This window comes from Podarcis filfolensis (assembly GCF_964270895.1).
Source record: "Podarcis filfolensis genome assembly, chromosome: 1".
NCBI classification, from domain to species: domain Eukaryota; kingdom Metazoa; phylum Chordata; class Lepidosauria; order Squamata; family Lacertidae; genus Podarcis; species Podarcis filfolensis.
In genome coordinates this window covers 32016109-32029965 of record NC_139604.1, presented here as the reverse complement: position 1 = coordinate 32029965, position 13857 = coordinate 32016109, and the positions used below count along the sequence as shown (strand labels likewise).

The following is a 13857-nucleotide window of genomic DNA, read 5'->3' as shown; positions in this document are numbered from 1 at the left end:
CAGGTAACAACAATATCAAAAATTATTAAAATTAGTTGAAGATATATAAGCCAGGCAGCAAAATAACTCCATAAACCAGGGTTACCATCACCAAAACGGAACGCCTAGTTGCCATTTTTGGGCAAGTTGTGTTTTTCAATATGACTTTTTGGTTCTTGAAAGTCATTCTGACTGTGCAGATAAAATATAATGGATGGAATTCTGCAGGATGTGTTCCAAGTGTGTGGAAAATGCACCTGGCGCATGGCAAATTTCGAAAGCTGCTTTAGATTGCCTGCATTTTGCATACTGAGGGATTCAAGGGCATACTGGAAAGGCCAATTTTAGTCATTTATTTTTTAAAAAATACTTGTATACCAGCCTCTCACAAAACATCAGGGAGGTGTACAGCAATGTAAAAAAAAACCCATGTAAAATAAAAGCGGTACAGAACAATCATTAAAATGACTAGCTACTGAATAAAATTTCAAGGAGCTGCATATTACTATTACTAAAATTTATTTATCAAATCGCCTTCCAAACTGGGTGATCTACATGTAAAATAATTTAAAACAGTTTAAAACACACACAAAAACCCAAATACATTTAAAATAAGTTTAAAGTCCTAACAAGTGGACACCCATTTATCCAGCTGAAAATGCCTGTTTGAACAAAAAGGGTCTTCAACTGTTTCTGGGAAGTGCAGATATTGGACGCCTGTTGTGTAGGCCTGTTGGCATAAAAATGTCTTCCGAGCGGCACCTGAAAGCAGGGTTGAAATTGAGCGTGATAACCAACCACCGAAATTTAGCCTGCTACTAATTCTTTCCCATGCGCAGAACCAGAAGTTCAACTATACTTGGCTGAGACTGATCCAGCACGGAGACTCCTGTGTAGCAGTGACTGATGCGGAAGGGACACTGGGCCTGCACCCTTGCGATAAACGAAACAATAGCCTGAAATGGTTGCATAAATCACTGGTGGCTTTTCATCCAGAACTCGTAAGTGCAGCAATTGCAAAGGGCTCCTCCTCCTCCCTCCCAGCCCCCTTCGCTGTGGCCAAACTGGAACCGGTGCAAAACAAAGGGAGCCTTTTCTCTCATTTCCATTTGTATGGGGGCATGTGAGAGGCATTCGTCATTCAAGTAGAGAAAGGGTTTGTGCAGGTGTTAACTTTTAGCTATATTTGATGAATCGAAGGGCATTTTTTAGTTATTTCCATATGTTTATCCTTCCCTTCCCTTCCTCCAAGGGGTTCGGGGTGGTGCACATACTTCCGTTTTATCAACCCATTCTCTCCTCACAACAGCCCTGTGAGGTAGGTTAGGCTGAGAGATGATGGCTGCAGTGAATGAGCGTTCTGGCAGAACATGGGTTTCCCTGGTCCTTAGCCCAACACACTTAAGCCAGGGGTGACAGGCCTTTTGGCTGTCAAGAGCCACAGTCCACCAGGGTCAATCAACCATGGCACATTGCGGCAGTGGGAAAGACTAAAGCCAAAAGTGGACAGGACACACCGTTTACCCCCACCCTCTTTTTACACCAATTCTCTCCTTCCTCTACGCCTAGTAGCCTGGTACAGGCAGGGGTGTAGATTGCTTTTGTCAGTTGTCCAGATTTGCTCACCTGTGCTCTAATCATGCAACCACACAGGATGTAGCAAGCTTACATACTTCCAGGCCGTACAAACGAATCAATGTAGACAGGGTTGTGGGTGGCGCTGTGGCCTAAACCACTGAGCCTCTTGGACTTGCCAATCAGAAGGTTGGCGGTTCGAATCCCCACGACGGGGTGAGCTCCCGTTGCTCTGTCCCAGCTCCTGCCAACCTAGCAGTTCGAAAGCACGCCAGTGCAAGTAGATAAATAGGTACCACTGCGGTGGGAAGTTAAACAGCATCTCTGTGCACTCTGGTTTCCGTCACAGTGTTCCGTTGTGCCAGACGTGGCCTGGAAAGCTGTCTGTGGACAAGCGCTAGCTCCCTTGGCCTGAAAGTGAGATGAGTGCCGCACCGCATAGTCACCTTTGACTGGACTTAACCGTCCAGGGGTCCTTTACCTTTACCTTTATATGTGTGTGTTGTTTGTTAGTGTGTGAAAGAGAGAGAGAGAGAACAGAAGGAATCATTGGAACTTTTCCGAGCAGGTGCATTTCTTAAGCCCCAAGTCCTCTTTCTCCACTGAGACATACGTGCAGGCCAATGAATTTGTGGGATTTCTCCAAAAGCTTCCTTGGGTCGCAAAATCAGCACACGTCTTGAGGCAAAGGTCTGAAACCAGGTGGCTATAAAAATAACAGGTTGGATTCAGACTATAAGTGAGTCTTGCTGGAGTCCCACTGAAGTGACTAACTTAAGTCATGTTGATCTCAATGGGTGGGATTCAGTGTCTCCCCCTGTGTTGTATTGTGTCCACAACCCACCACCCTGCAATCCAGTTCCATCAGCAGAATCCTTGTTTCAACACTGGCAATGGAACAACATCCTCTGCTGCAAGTGTGGCAGCTGGGTAGTTTAGAAGTTAGAGAATAGGCTAGTTTAAGGAACTCAAGGGACATGGTTGGGGGACTGCCCCCCTCCCCACGCCACCTGAGGCAATAACCTCACACTGCCCTGGGTGCTGGGGGTAGTTTTCTATTTTAAGACCTCAACTTTGCCTTACTAAGTACTGTGATTTCAGTTTCTCACAGATCTTCCTTCCAGGGTGGTCATCCATACATCATAGAAACACTTTGCAGTGATAAAGAATAGATTCTCTACACTGTCCTGGTGCAAAAATCAATCTAATGACTGTATTTAAAACACGAACACCAAAATCGTTTGCAGCCTCCTCAGCTATAGCTGCTAGAAATAATTCTAAAGGCTTTAAAAAAAAAAAGGACCAAGGTAAATTAAAATGATTTTCCCTATCTGAAAGAAGCTGATTTTCAGCAGGTCCTTTCAAGACTTTTGGGTGGGGGCTGTTGAAAGGGAAGAATAGCAATTATAGGAGCTGATCGATAATCTTGTACAAGATCCTGACATTGTGACTCTTTCCATCTGTTCCTCCTTTGCCAATCTTGGTTCAAAACCTCCTAAAAAGTGAAAATACTCCCTTTTTTAGGCTAAGACATGAAAAAGCATATGAAAAATGACCAGCCATTTAAGTTACCAGATAGCTTGTCAGGTAGCACTGACATTCTTTGATCTACCTCTGAACTCTGGGCCTTAAAACAGATTGGACCTTCCACAATATAGAAAGTTGTGTTTCCTTCTTCTTCTTCTTCTTCTTCTTCTTCTTCTTCTTCTTCTTCTTCTTCTTCTTCTTCTTCTTCTTCTTCTTCTTCTTCCTAAATTGTAATACCCAGTTCAGCACAATTGGATACGGGCAATTGCACCTGTACAAAACTAAGCCAGCAGCAAGTTTGAGCCATACAATTTTATCCGCCAAGGTAAAAGATCAGATTAGTTTTTTTATGAAAGCTTTGGAGGGCAGGCTGGCCCTGTGGGAGCCTAAAGTTATTGCCGTCACTTGAAACCAAATGATGGATTTATTTCCTACAAAGCTAAGGGCTGTCCTCTGCAGACTCGTCTTGTACCGGCACTGTTCAGAATGAATAAAAATCGGCCACAGCACAGCCTGTTCTTTGGGGGTAATCAAGAAGCAAACCTGTACCTTTTGGAAGCTTTTGGTGTTCTCATTTGTACATTTCAGCTTACGTTGGAGTACAAAGAGGGGGATTTGAGCATACAGCTCCTATGTTCGCCAGTTCTGCAACAGGTAAACTGCAGTTGTACATGCATAGGCACCCCCAGGTGATCAGGACTCCCGATTGTACAGGGCTACTTACTGCATGACATTTCTATGTGCACACAGCTGTATGTGCATGGGTGCTCTTTTTCAGAAGTCCTGTGCAATGCATGAATGTCATGGGTGGAGCCAGTGCGGCGCAGTGATGTTCGCCCAGATCTGGCAGCTGAATATATCTACACATGGAGCAATGCATGGAGTTTATTGATTGATTTATAGCCCATCTTCTCCTCCCAAGGAACTCCCAAGGCTGCATACATAGAATAATGGAATCGCAGAGTTGAGAGGGACCCCGAGGGGTCATCTAGTCCAACCCCCTGCAATGCACCGATCTCAATCGAAGCATCCATAACTGGTGGCCACCCAATCTCTGCTTAAAAACCTCCAGTGAAGGAGGTTGGACCCTCCAAGGATTCGCCTCTCCTCTTGTAATCTCCACAACAACCCTGTGACGTAGCTTAGGCTAACAGGCAATGCCTGGGTCAAGGTCACCCAGTGAATCTCATTTGAACCCTGGTCTTCCTTCCAGGTCCTAGCTCGACACTCCAACCACTAAGCCGCACTTGCATGAGGGTCCATGAACTGGGTTTTTAAAATTGCCACCACTATCATCACATTAATAGTAATAGTAATAATTCATTATTTATACCCCACCCATCTGGCTGGGTTTCCCTAGCCGCTCTGGGCGGCTCCCAACAGAATATTAAAAATAGAATCAAACAGTTAAAACTTCCCTAAACATTACCGCCCATGCAATCCGCACAGGCATCCTTGTGTGAAATGAATGGAGGCTGTTCAAGAGCACTGGTGGAACTGCTCAAATTGATTTCATTGGAACACGACAACTTCACGGTGGATGGTGCTTTGTGGTCCTAGGTTTCCAAAACAGCAGGCAATGCAACAGAGCTGAGTTGAAGATGCAAATCTAAATGCAGGTGTGAAAACTAAGAACCAGAGCCACTTGATGCACTTTTTTTTTTAACCCTTCCACTCTCAAAAACCAGGAATGGGCTTTTGGTGGCCTGCATACGGTCACATCCCAGTGTGCATTTGTTGGCACAACTACAGCGCTATTCCTAAAGGATATATTAGCCTCGAGTTTTCCTTAAATGGGTTGTTCCTTAATGCTTTGTACAGTGGTACCTCAGGTTAAGAACTTAATTTGTTCTGGAGGTCCATTTTTAACCTGAAGCACCACTTTAGCTAATGGGGCCTCCCGCTGCCACTGTGCCACCGCCGCACAATTTCTGTTTTTATCCTGAAGCAAAGTTCTTAACCTGAGGTACTATTTCCTGGGTTAGCGGAGTCTGTAACCTGAATCGTCTGTAACCCGAGGTACCACTGTATTTACTTAAGTACAGTAGTGAAGTGAATAGAACCTGTAGACATTTTGGAATCTATAGAGGGCGTTTTCCAGAAAACAAACAACGGTCTTTTGAGAGAGCAGATCCAAAGATTGAAATGATGGGAATTTTTCCTGGGTTTCTACCAAATGTCAGCTCTTCAAGAATATTCCGTCATTGCTAAGACAGCTATGTACTGAAGATGGCATATTGACATAATCTCATTTTCCCCCCAATCAACCATATTCATGACTAGATAGAAATCAAATAGAAAAGAACTTTCCCAGCTAAAAACGTATTGTGGAGTGTGTCCATTGTACTATAGGCTTTCCCTCCCCTAAAAGAGCTTTTGTCATTAATTCGTTAACAAGATTACCATTTTATGATTTGTTACTCTGCACTAAGGTAGCAAAAGGAAACGGCTCTGGACAAATCCACAGAGCAGTTTACTTTGCTTTTTGATCAGTGTAGTGCTTGCTGTCTCTGCTTTCAGATAATGGCTGTAGCTTCCTCTGTACTAAAACACAGAACTCCATGGGCACAAAACTCCTATCCTGTGGACTCCACCCACATCAGCTTCTCATGACGGGCTTTATTAAACCAAAAAGGCTAATTGGACAGCGTCTGAAGGATTTAGAGCAACAGAACAATCTGGCCATTATAAAGAAATTCTGTCCTTGGTATGCCTCCCCCCCCCCCTTCTCAGTTTGATTCCCTGGCACCATATTTGTATAAATTAACTATCCCAAAATACAGGTGTGCCTTCACACTGGCCAGATTGGATGTGATGCCCTCTGCTGTACTTGAGGGCAGATACCAAAAGATTCCAACTGAGAAACGACTCTGCCCATGTGGAGATGGCAATTTGGAAACAGTGGCTCACGTTCTCCTGTCCTGTCCCCTTTATAAAGATCTGAGGAATGAGACCATTACCCCACTCTTACTTACCATCCCAGGCCGCCCATTTGAGGCCACATTGTTCTTTCTTTAACAGATCAAAATGATCAGACAACAGCAAAGGTTGCTAGGTTTATCGAGGGTGCAGTGAGATTAAGGGCCACTATCTGAACGATAATCTTGGCCATTTGATTGCCATTTTTACCCATTGCTGACTTTTTTATTTATATATATTTTATTTTTATATATTGCTTGTTTTATGTTGCTGTGGCCGTTGGCTAATGCGAATAAAGTTTATCTACTACTCCATGGGCACAAGTAGGATGAAACTTTAGCATGAATCTACCATGATGCACACTTACTGAAACAATACGTAAACCAAACCGCAGCTATCCTTTGCAATTTGCACTTCTCTGAATTGTGCAATGCAGTTCTCCAACAGCAACAGAAAATGTGCACAAAGATGCATACGTTAGGGTAAACTGTGCTTAAAAATGCAGGTATTAGTGAAAATAACATTAAAATGCATTATATTAGCAAAAATTGCAAACAATGTGTATTGAGCAAAGTTATATACAAATGTGTGTCTGTTATGAGAAACGTGAACAAAAACGCTGGCATATTTTTGTGAGCGCTTTAAAAAAACCTCTCAAACTGATGCAGAAATGTGGGTAACTGAACTTAAAGGCTGGGAAAACAAGAAACCCAAATTGACAAATTTGCCCCTGGTTGCAGGCAGAATGAACCATGAAAGTTATGCCTAACAAGGAACGAACAGCTCTTGCTGACTTGTGTATTCTTCTGCATTTTGCCAGTCATGTGTAGTTTAAAGACACATGATGCAACATCATCAAGTTAAAAAAATCCCCTGCCCTTTGCAAGGAGCAGCCAGTGGAGTTGATCAGAGGTAGAGAAAACACTGAGCACAATTGCATTATAATACCAGCATGTGTTGACCAATCCTGGAGTACTGTACTGGCTGATACCTGGACATGTGAACTGACTCATTGATGAATGTTTTACCTGAAGAGCTCTGTCTCTGATGTCAGATATACAGTGGCTGATTCACACATGAAAATCCATCGTTAGGTATTGCAGTCATCACATATGCATGTGTAAACCAAAGGCTATGATACTGGGCATACTACTGTCGTCTAAGAAAAAGAGTAAATTTTGTGAATGTCTGAAAACTCACAGATACACCACTGAAGTGTGACTATCAACATTCACGTTTAAGTGTCTGGAAAATGGGTAAATGCCTGTTGTCTAATTTTTAGGCAATCCTAAAATTCAGCTAGCATTTTCAGCGTTGTGAACATCAACATTCACCAAATTGTGAACCATCGCTATAGCATGTATGTCAAGATAATAGTATTTCCACCCCCCCAACAATACATTTTCATTTTTTACGATTTGCTGTTTCGATCAAACGATGCTTCAAAATATTAACCTGCATTTCTCAAAATTCAGCCTAGAGCAGCCTTCAATATAATGGTACTCTGCCTCATGAAAGATAGCTAAATGCAAAATAACCAGAATAGGATCCCCGCTCATTCAAAACTTCTCACGATTTCATAATCCAGTTCTGTATCCCAGCCCTTTGGATTTAATTAACAAATTACCCAATCCACTTCCCATCATGGTATGTGTCTGTCTACTTCATCAGCTGAGACATAATGCGATATGAAAGGCAGGATCTCCTGCCATAAGTCATCCTATATTGCAAATGCCATCTGGGATTATTTCCTTTGCAGGGTAATTGTCATTCAGGCAGCAAGAGTTCTGCTCGTTGCATTTTCAAAGAACTGGAAAGCCATGTGGCACAGAGGGTGCAGCCAAGTTGCGGTTTGAGAACAGGTGGAAATATTGAGCGCTGTCCAACATCCCCATTCAGCTTATAAATGCATACCAGCCTCCTCCAACCTGGTGTCTTCCAGATGGTATCAGCCAACGGTTGGTTGTTGAAGGATCAGTAATACATATTGAGCAGAAGCAGCTAGGGAGGTCCTTCCCTAGTCCCATGTAAAAATAAAATAAAATAAATAAACCTTTATTGTCACTACACCACCTGTGTACAGTGAAATTAAATTAAATAGCAGTTTATCAGTTTGCTACTTGCAGCCCATTGCCCATACCTTCTCTCTCTCCCTCTCTTTCCAGATGGATCACATTGTCTTAGAACACCTTCCTCGGGCCACATGTTTGGAAGTGGATCGGTCTCAGAAAGGCCTGAGGGCCGGCGTTTGTTCCTCCTCCAATCTTTATCAGAAGTGGCAGTTTGGAAATTATTATGCTGCCTGAAGAGGAAGACGAGCAAACCGGACAGAAGAGTCGCTTTGTAATCCGATGAATTTGAAAGCGGCAGCTGTGGAACTTCCGATAGCAGCGAGCCATAAACTCCGATCTCCCTCCCAAACCGCAGTCGGAACCCGACACTTTAGAAGAAGCATATGGCCAGATCAGAAGATGGAGCGAGAGCGCAGGTGGTTTGATGCGGCTTAATGACACATGGCCGGCACGTAGACAGGGGAGGAAATCACCAGGAAAAAAATTACCAAATTTCTTCCTGCCTTAGAGGGTTTACCTGCTTGGCATTCTTACATTTCTGGGGTTTTTTGTTGTTGTTTTTTTGGGGGGGGTTTACGAGAGCATTACGGAGATTCCACTTCACAAGTTTCTCTCTTCTCCCTATTTCAAAACAATGCCGATCTTTTGGAAACCTTGAGAATCACATATCTCAAATCTGCATCCCATAATGTGTGGCCTGTGTGTCCGATTTGATTGGTAGTGGCTGCCAGCTGAATGGCCAGGCTGCACTTTGAGGTTGTGGCAAAAGTCTGACTTTATTACGTGTGTGGAGGTGGCAGGAGTTTGAAAATGTCTTACGGGGCAAGCCCTGTTGCTGTCACTTCCAAGAAGCTTTGGGGACAAACTCGGGCTAAAACAGTCCAGATTGGAGAGATCAGATGCACAGTCTATAAGCTCTAAGTGGCACAGTCCAGCAACAGATTCAGCATATGTGCACAGTAGGGATTTTCAGGTGCCTTCCTTTTTTTACACATCTAGTCTATGTGCATGGGGGAAAGTGCGACTTCGCCCTGACCAGCAAGCCAATGCGCTCAAGTGATACATTTCATAAACAAATTCCCAACATCCATGTACTCAGAGGGATGCCAAAAAAAGAGTTCCCATGTGTCCATAGGTGATCGAGGTAATTGGGAACCTTCTGATCCGAGGAGCTGTCTTGTGTATGCGCCCCTTCAGAGAAATTCCACTGAACATGTGAATGTCAGCATTTAGAACAGTGGGTCATGGCCCTGCATCTCCCTCCTCATGTAGGCTATCTTGGGTATTGTTGGAGAATGACAGCCGTTGTTAAGTCGCTTCTGTAACTTCGCGGGCCTGAGCCCTCAAACCATTTATTTCAGAGCAGTGCCCTCTGAGCAACTTGAAAGGTAACTGCTGAAGGACCACATAAACTTCAGATGGCCATAGTCTTCAAGAGCCACAAAGGCGGTGGGGCTACTCTGGAGTAAGAAGCGTCCTTTGCCTCAGAGCATTGCCCTGAAGCTGTACCTCACAATACAAGCTTTGATGACAGCCGAGCTTTCATCATCCGTGATGTTTACAGCCTTTTACAAGTCTGCTTTATGTCCATGAGAGCCTCTGTATAATGTTGCCGCGACATCGCATATCAGCACTGACAATGTTTGGCAAGCTGAACCTGCGAAAATATTGATTTGCCTAACAGACTTCACAGTCAGCTTCATTCCCAACTGTCTTTCTGAGTCTCTCCTCCCCACCCTCCACCCCCCAGCACCCTCCAGTATTGTTGCCCTGTAGTTGCCATCAGAAAAATTACACAGATGTTGTCTGAACACTCATGTTTTATCAAGAGCATGAATTTCATTACATTCTGTGCGCTGACATTCCATCATTTGTCATTTAACAGGCACGGAGTGGCCATATGTCACAGTCACATTGCATTTCCCCTCGTGCCATTTGCAAAACGTTCGCGTCCACCCTGGCTTCGCTTATTCTTTAAAAAAGGATATTGGGTGAACCTTCTGGACTCTCGACACACACAAAAATCTACAACATTGAGTACTGGGGAACACTGCCCAAATAGGCTTTTCTTGCAGGAACAACAACCACGCCAAGCTATATATTTAAAAATCATAATTATATTTCGAGCTCCTGGAACCCAAAACCTAAGAACATGTTCCCAAAGCATTCCTCCATCCTGATATCCCCAGACAGAAAACCATTGCAACTTCCAAAGATGCAGATGGTTTCAACGATGCAGATGGAAATGACTTCGAATAAAGAGCGTCCGCCATTTACATTGGACCCGATTTCGTGGCTAGAGCAAGTCTTTTACAGGTAGGCCTCTGCCGTCGCCTGTTTTGCAGCCATGCACAGCCTTGACTTGCTTGGTTCTGGAAGGTGGGAAAGACACTCCGCTCTAGATTTTCAAACTTTTTAAAAATAAAAATGCTGTATTTGCAAGCAATAACATGGGTGCAAAAAGCTAGGAACCCAATACTCGCTGGTTGCTAGATTGCAGAAGAAGGCAGGAAGCGTATGACGGGGAGGGGTTAGGAGAAAACAGATGAATAAACACTGCTATTTTGACACAGGAATAGTATGTGTTGCGGGGGGTGGAATAAGTGAAATGTTCTGCTGTGTAATACTTGTCTGTCCATACTACTACCATCAACCCAGTATCTGGGCTAGCACTGCCGGCTTTAATAATACGCTCCAAAGAGGTGATTAGTGCTTGATCATCAGCTCATTCAGCTGCACACCCAGCCTCAATCCAGTCTGAATCCCCACTGAAATTTCAATGCAATTGCTCCTTCTGTTCCAGTAGAACTTAAGCTCAGCTAATTTTTCTCTGGACTGGGCCGCGTTTCCCACCCCATTGCCAAGAGTCACATGTGCAACGCAGTACAGCATCCACCCATTTGTGGGTTTTTTTCAGAAAAGGAGCATTCCAAAGCTTCTTCCATGCACCACTTTCCCAGTAGCTCGGTGTGTGTGTGTGAAGCGATCTTGAGATGAAAGAGTCCCATCTTCTTAAGATAAGGAGCGTCCTGTTATTTAAAGGATAGTACTTAGCTGAACTAAGATGGTAATGAACAGGGCAAGGCAGCATAGCTGTGCTCCTCTTTCCTCTCCGCCTACATGACCTTCAAGGAAATTACTACCTAACCACTTAAGGAAACTTGAACATTACTCTTACATTGCTGGAGCAGCACAAGGAGGTGCATTAGTGACCAAAATCTGACCCTACCAGTCGTTTTAGCATTTTATATACTGTCATAAATTTGATCCAGATGTAATTTAATGATGGATCCTGTATATGTTTCATTCTCAAAGTTAAATTTAATTTGCTTGATTTTGTTATTGGGGGTTGGGAGGAAGGAACCTCAATTTGCATCCAATGAAAAAAAAAGCCTTGTGCAATGACTTTGAATGCACTTGTCCACTGTGAATTTTAACTATGTGCTATGCAATGTATATAGCTCAGAGATGAACTCACATTGATAAATGAACTAAAAGAGTGGTGACTTAATTCATTTTTTTTTAATTTAAAAAAAGCTGTATATATATATTTTAAAAATGTGAGCCGATGTCTTTCATATAATAGAATTTGAGGGTTTTAAAATATATATGTAATTAGTTCCTTCCTGTCTGGCGTTCGTATTGTACCCTTATCTGTAGGTAGCAGTAATGCGCTCACCTGGTGGTTTTTTTGTTTGTTTTTTAAACATAGCTTTTATGCATTTCAGACAAAAAATGTTATTTACACATGGGAAATTCTTATTAAAAATACTGACATAATTTTTTACAAACATTGTCTCACTGCATCTGTCAACTGTTTTCCTTTAATAGCAGTGGAATCCGCATAAGCCTGGAATCTGCTAAGGTAAGCCCAATACAGAAAGCCCATTTTTTAACTTTTGAATTACAGTGGTACCTCGGGTTACATACGCTTCAGGTTACAGACTCTGCTAACCCAGAAATAGTGCCTCGGGTTAAGAACTTTGCTTCAGGATGAGAACAGAAATTGTGCTCCGGCGGCAGCAGGAGGCCCCATTAGCTAAAGTGGTTCTTCAGGTTAAGAACAGTTTCAGGTTAAGAACGCACCTTCAGAATGAATTAAGTACATAACCAGAGCTACGTACACATAAAAACCCTCTGCACTGAGAACATTCTTGGCAACCCTGACCATCACATTGCTACCCATAAGGACTACAACCTTGTCCAGATTGCCCAGATGGCAGTTGCCACTATGTTTGTGTTTGCGTATGTTTCTCTCAGGGAGGTTCCTATGTCTTAATAACTGCATGACAGACATAAATTCAACAGGTCAGCTTTCCTATGTAAAAGCAAAATCTGCAAATTCACTTTTGGGGGGAGGCGGTGTCAAACTAAACAATCAATTTTTTTAAAAAAAAAAACATTTATCAGGAACATTTCATGAGCTATGCTTTAATTTTCTCTCAAATATTTAACCCAAAGAGGGTTTTGTAAAAATAAAAATAAGATCCCCCTCCCCCGTTTCTAGTTAAATCAGAATTACACACATCCTTGTTCACACTACAATCCCAGAAGGAATTAGGTTTTGAATATGAAATGTCCAGGATTTGTCTTTTATCTTCTGGGAGGTCGTTCATAACAAAAACCATACTACTATAACTCGGGAAGAGGAGACATCCTTTGAATGTACACAGACCAGAGGGCAAATAAACAACTTCCATTGGAACAATGAGGTTAGTGTTTGGTTTGTACAATGCAGAACTGTCTTTCCCCCTCCCAGTTAGAAAATAAAGAATGGCCTTGTACAATGAACAACAAAAAATCTCAAACAATATTTGATCCTGCCAGAAATGTGAAACATCAAAGAACTCTTTAGTACTGCAGTAACATAAGCTCCCAGTTCCAGACCCTCGCAGATTTCACTGCAACCCAGGCTTCCCTGCCCCATACCCCTTTCTTTTTTTACAGAAGGGAGAAGTGACTGCAAGGAAAATCTGGAAGGGAAAGGGGTTAAGCACCACCACTGCCCTTACCCTTCCTCTGCTCCTGATTTCAGTTCCCAGTGGCTTTTTCCCTAATTAAATTTTGAATATTTAATTTTAATATTAGAAAGGGGCAGTCCAGAGAACTCCAGATGATCTGCCATTAATATTTTGCACGGGTTTTTTTTTTAATTTAAAAGTATTTATAAAGCCCTTAATATAATTGTTATTTTTAAGCTGTGCACAATAGTACGAATCAGCATAAAGCCTGAGAAATCATATAAAAACAGTGATCCGGTGGTACAGGGCCCAATCTTATGATCAAGAAAAGCCTGCACACAATACATTTTTTTGCAAGACATATGAAGCAAATCGTTGATGCTGCTTCTTGTATGGAAGAGGGAAGGACATTCTCCAAAGAGCAGCAGCAGCAGAAAATGCCTTGTTTTCAGGTCACTGTCCTGTGATATTCTTTAAAGTGCGGTGCCATGAATAAAAACCCCTGAACTTACAGGTCTAATATAGGGACAGGCAGTGATTCACAAAACTTTTGACTAGTAACTATTCTGCAACCAGTGCGATTCTCTCAAGCACAGCTATAAATATGTTTGCATCTTCGCTCTCCACTCCACAACTTGGCCACGGTGTTCTGCACTAGCTGCAGTTTCTGTACCAGTTTCAAGGGAAGCTCAACATAGAGCGTGTTACAGTAGTCCAGTTGAGATGTTACCATCACATGACTCATAATAGCCAATACATCCCTGTCCGGGAAAGGGCGTAGCTGGCATACCAACTGAAATTGATAATGGGTGCTCCTTGCCACT

At 42.8% G+C, this 13857-nt stretch overlaps 1 protein-coding gene across 1 annotated transcript in view; it reads left to right on the top strand.

Moving 5' to 3' along the window:
• The window catches only part of GALNT5 (polypeptide N-acetylgalactosaminyltransferase 5), a 34448-nt gene extending 22585 nt beyond the window's left edge, over positions 1-11863 (top strand). The window contains exons 9-10 of the mRNA XM_083578911.1: positions 819-980; positions 8166-11863. Coding sequence (XP_083435037.1) covers positions 819-980; positions 8166-8306 — 303 coding nt within the window. The 3' untranslated portion in view covers positions 8307-11863. The remainder of the gene's footprint in view (positions 1-818; positions 981-8165) is intronic.
• The last annotated feature ends 1994 nt before the right edge of the window (positions 11864-13857 follow it).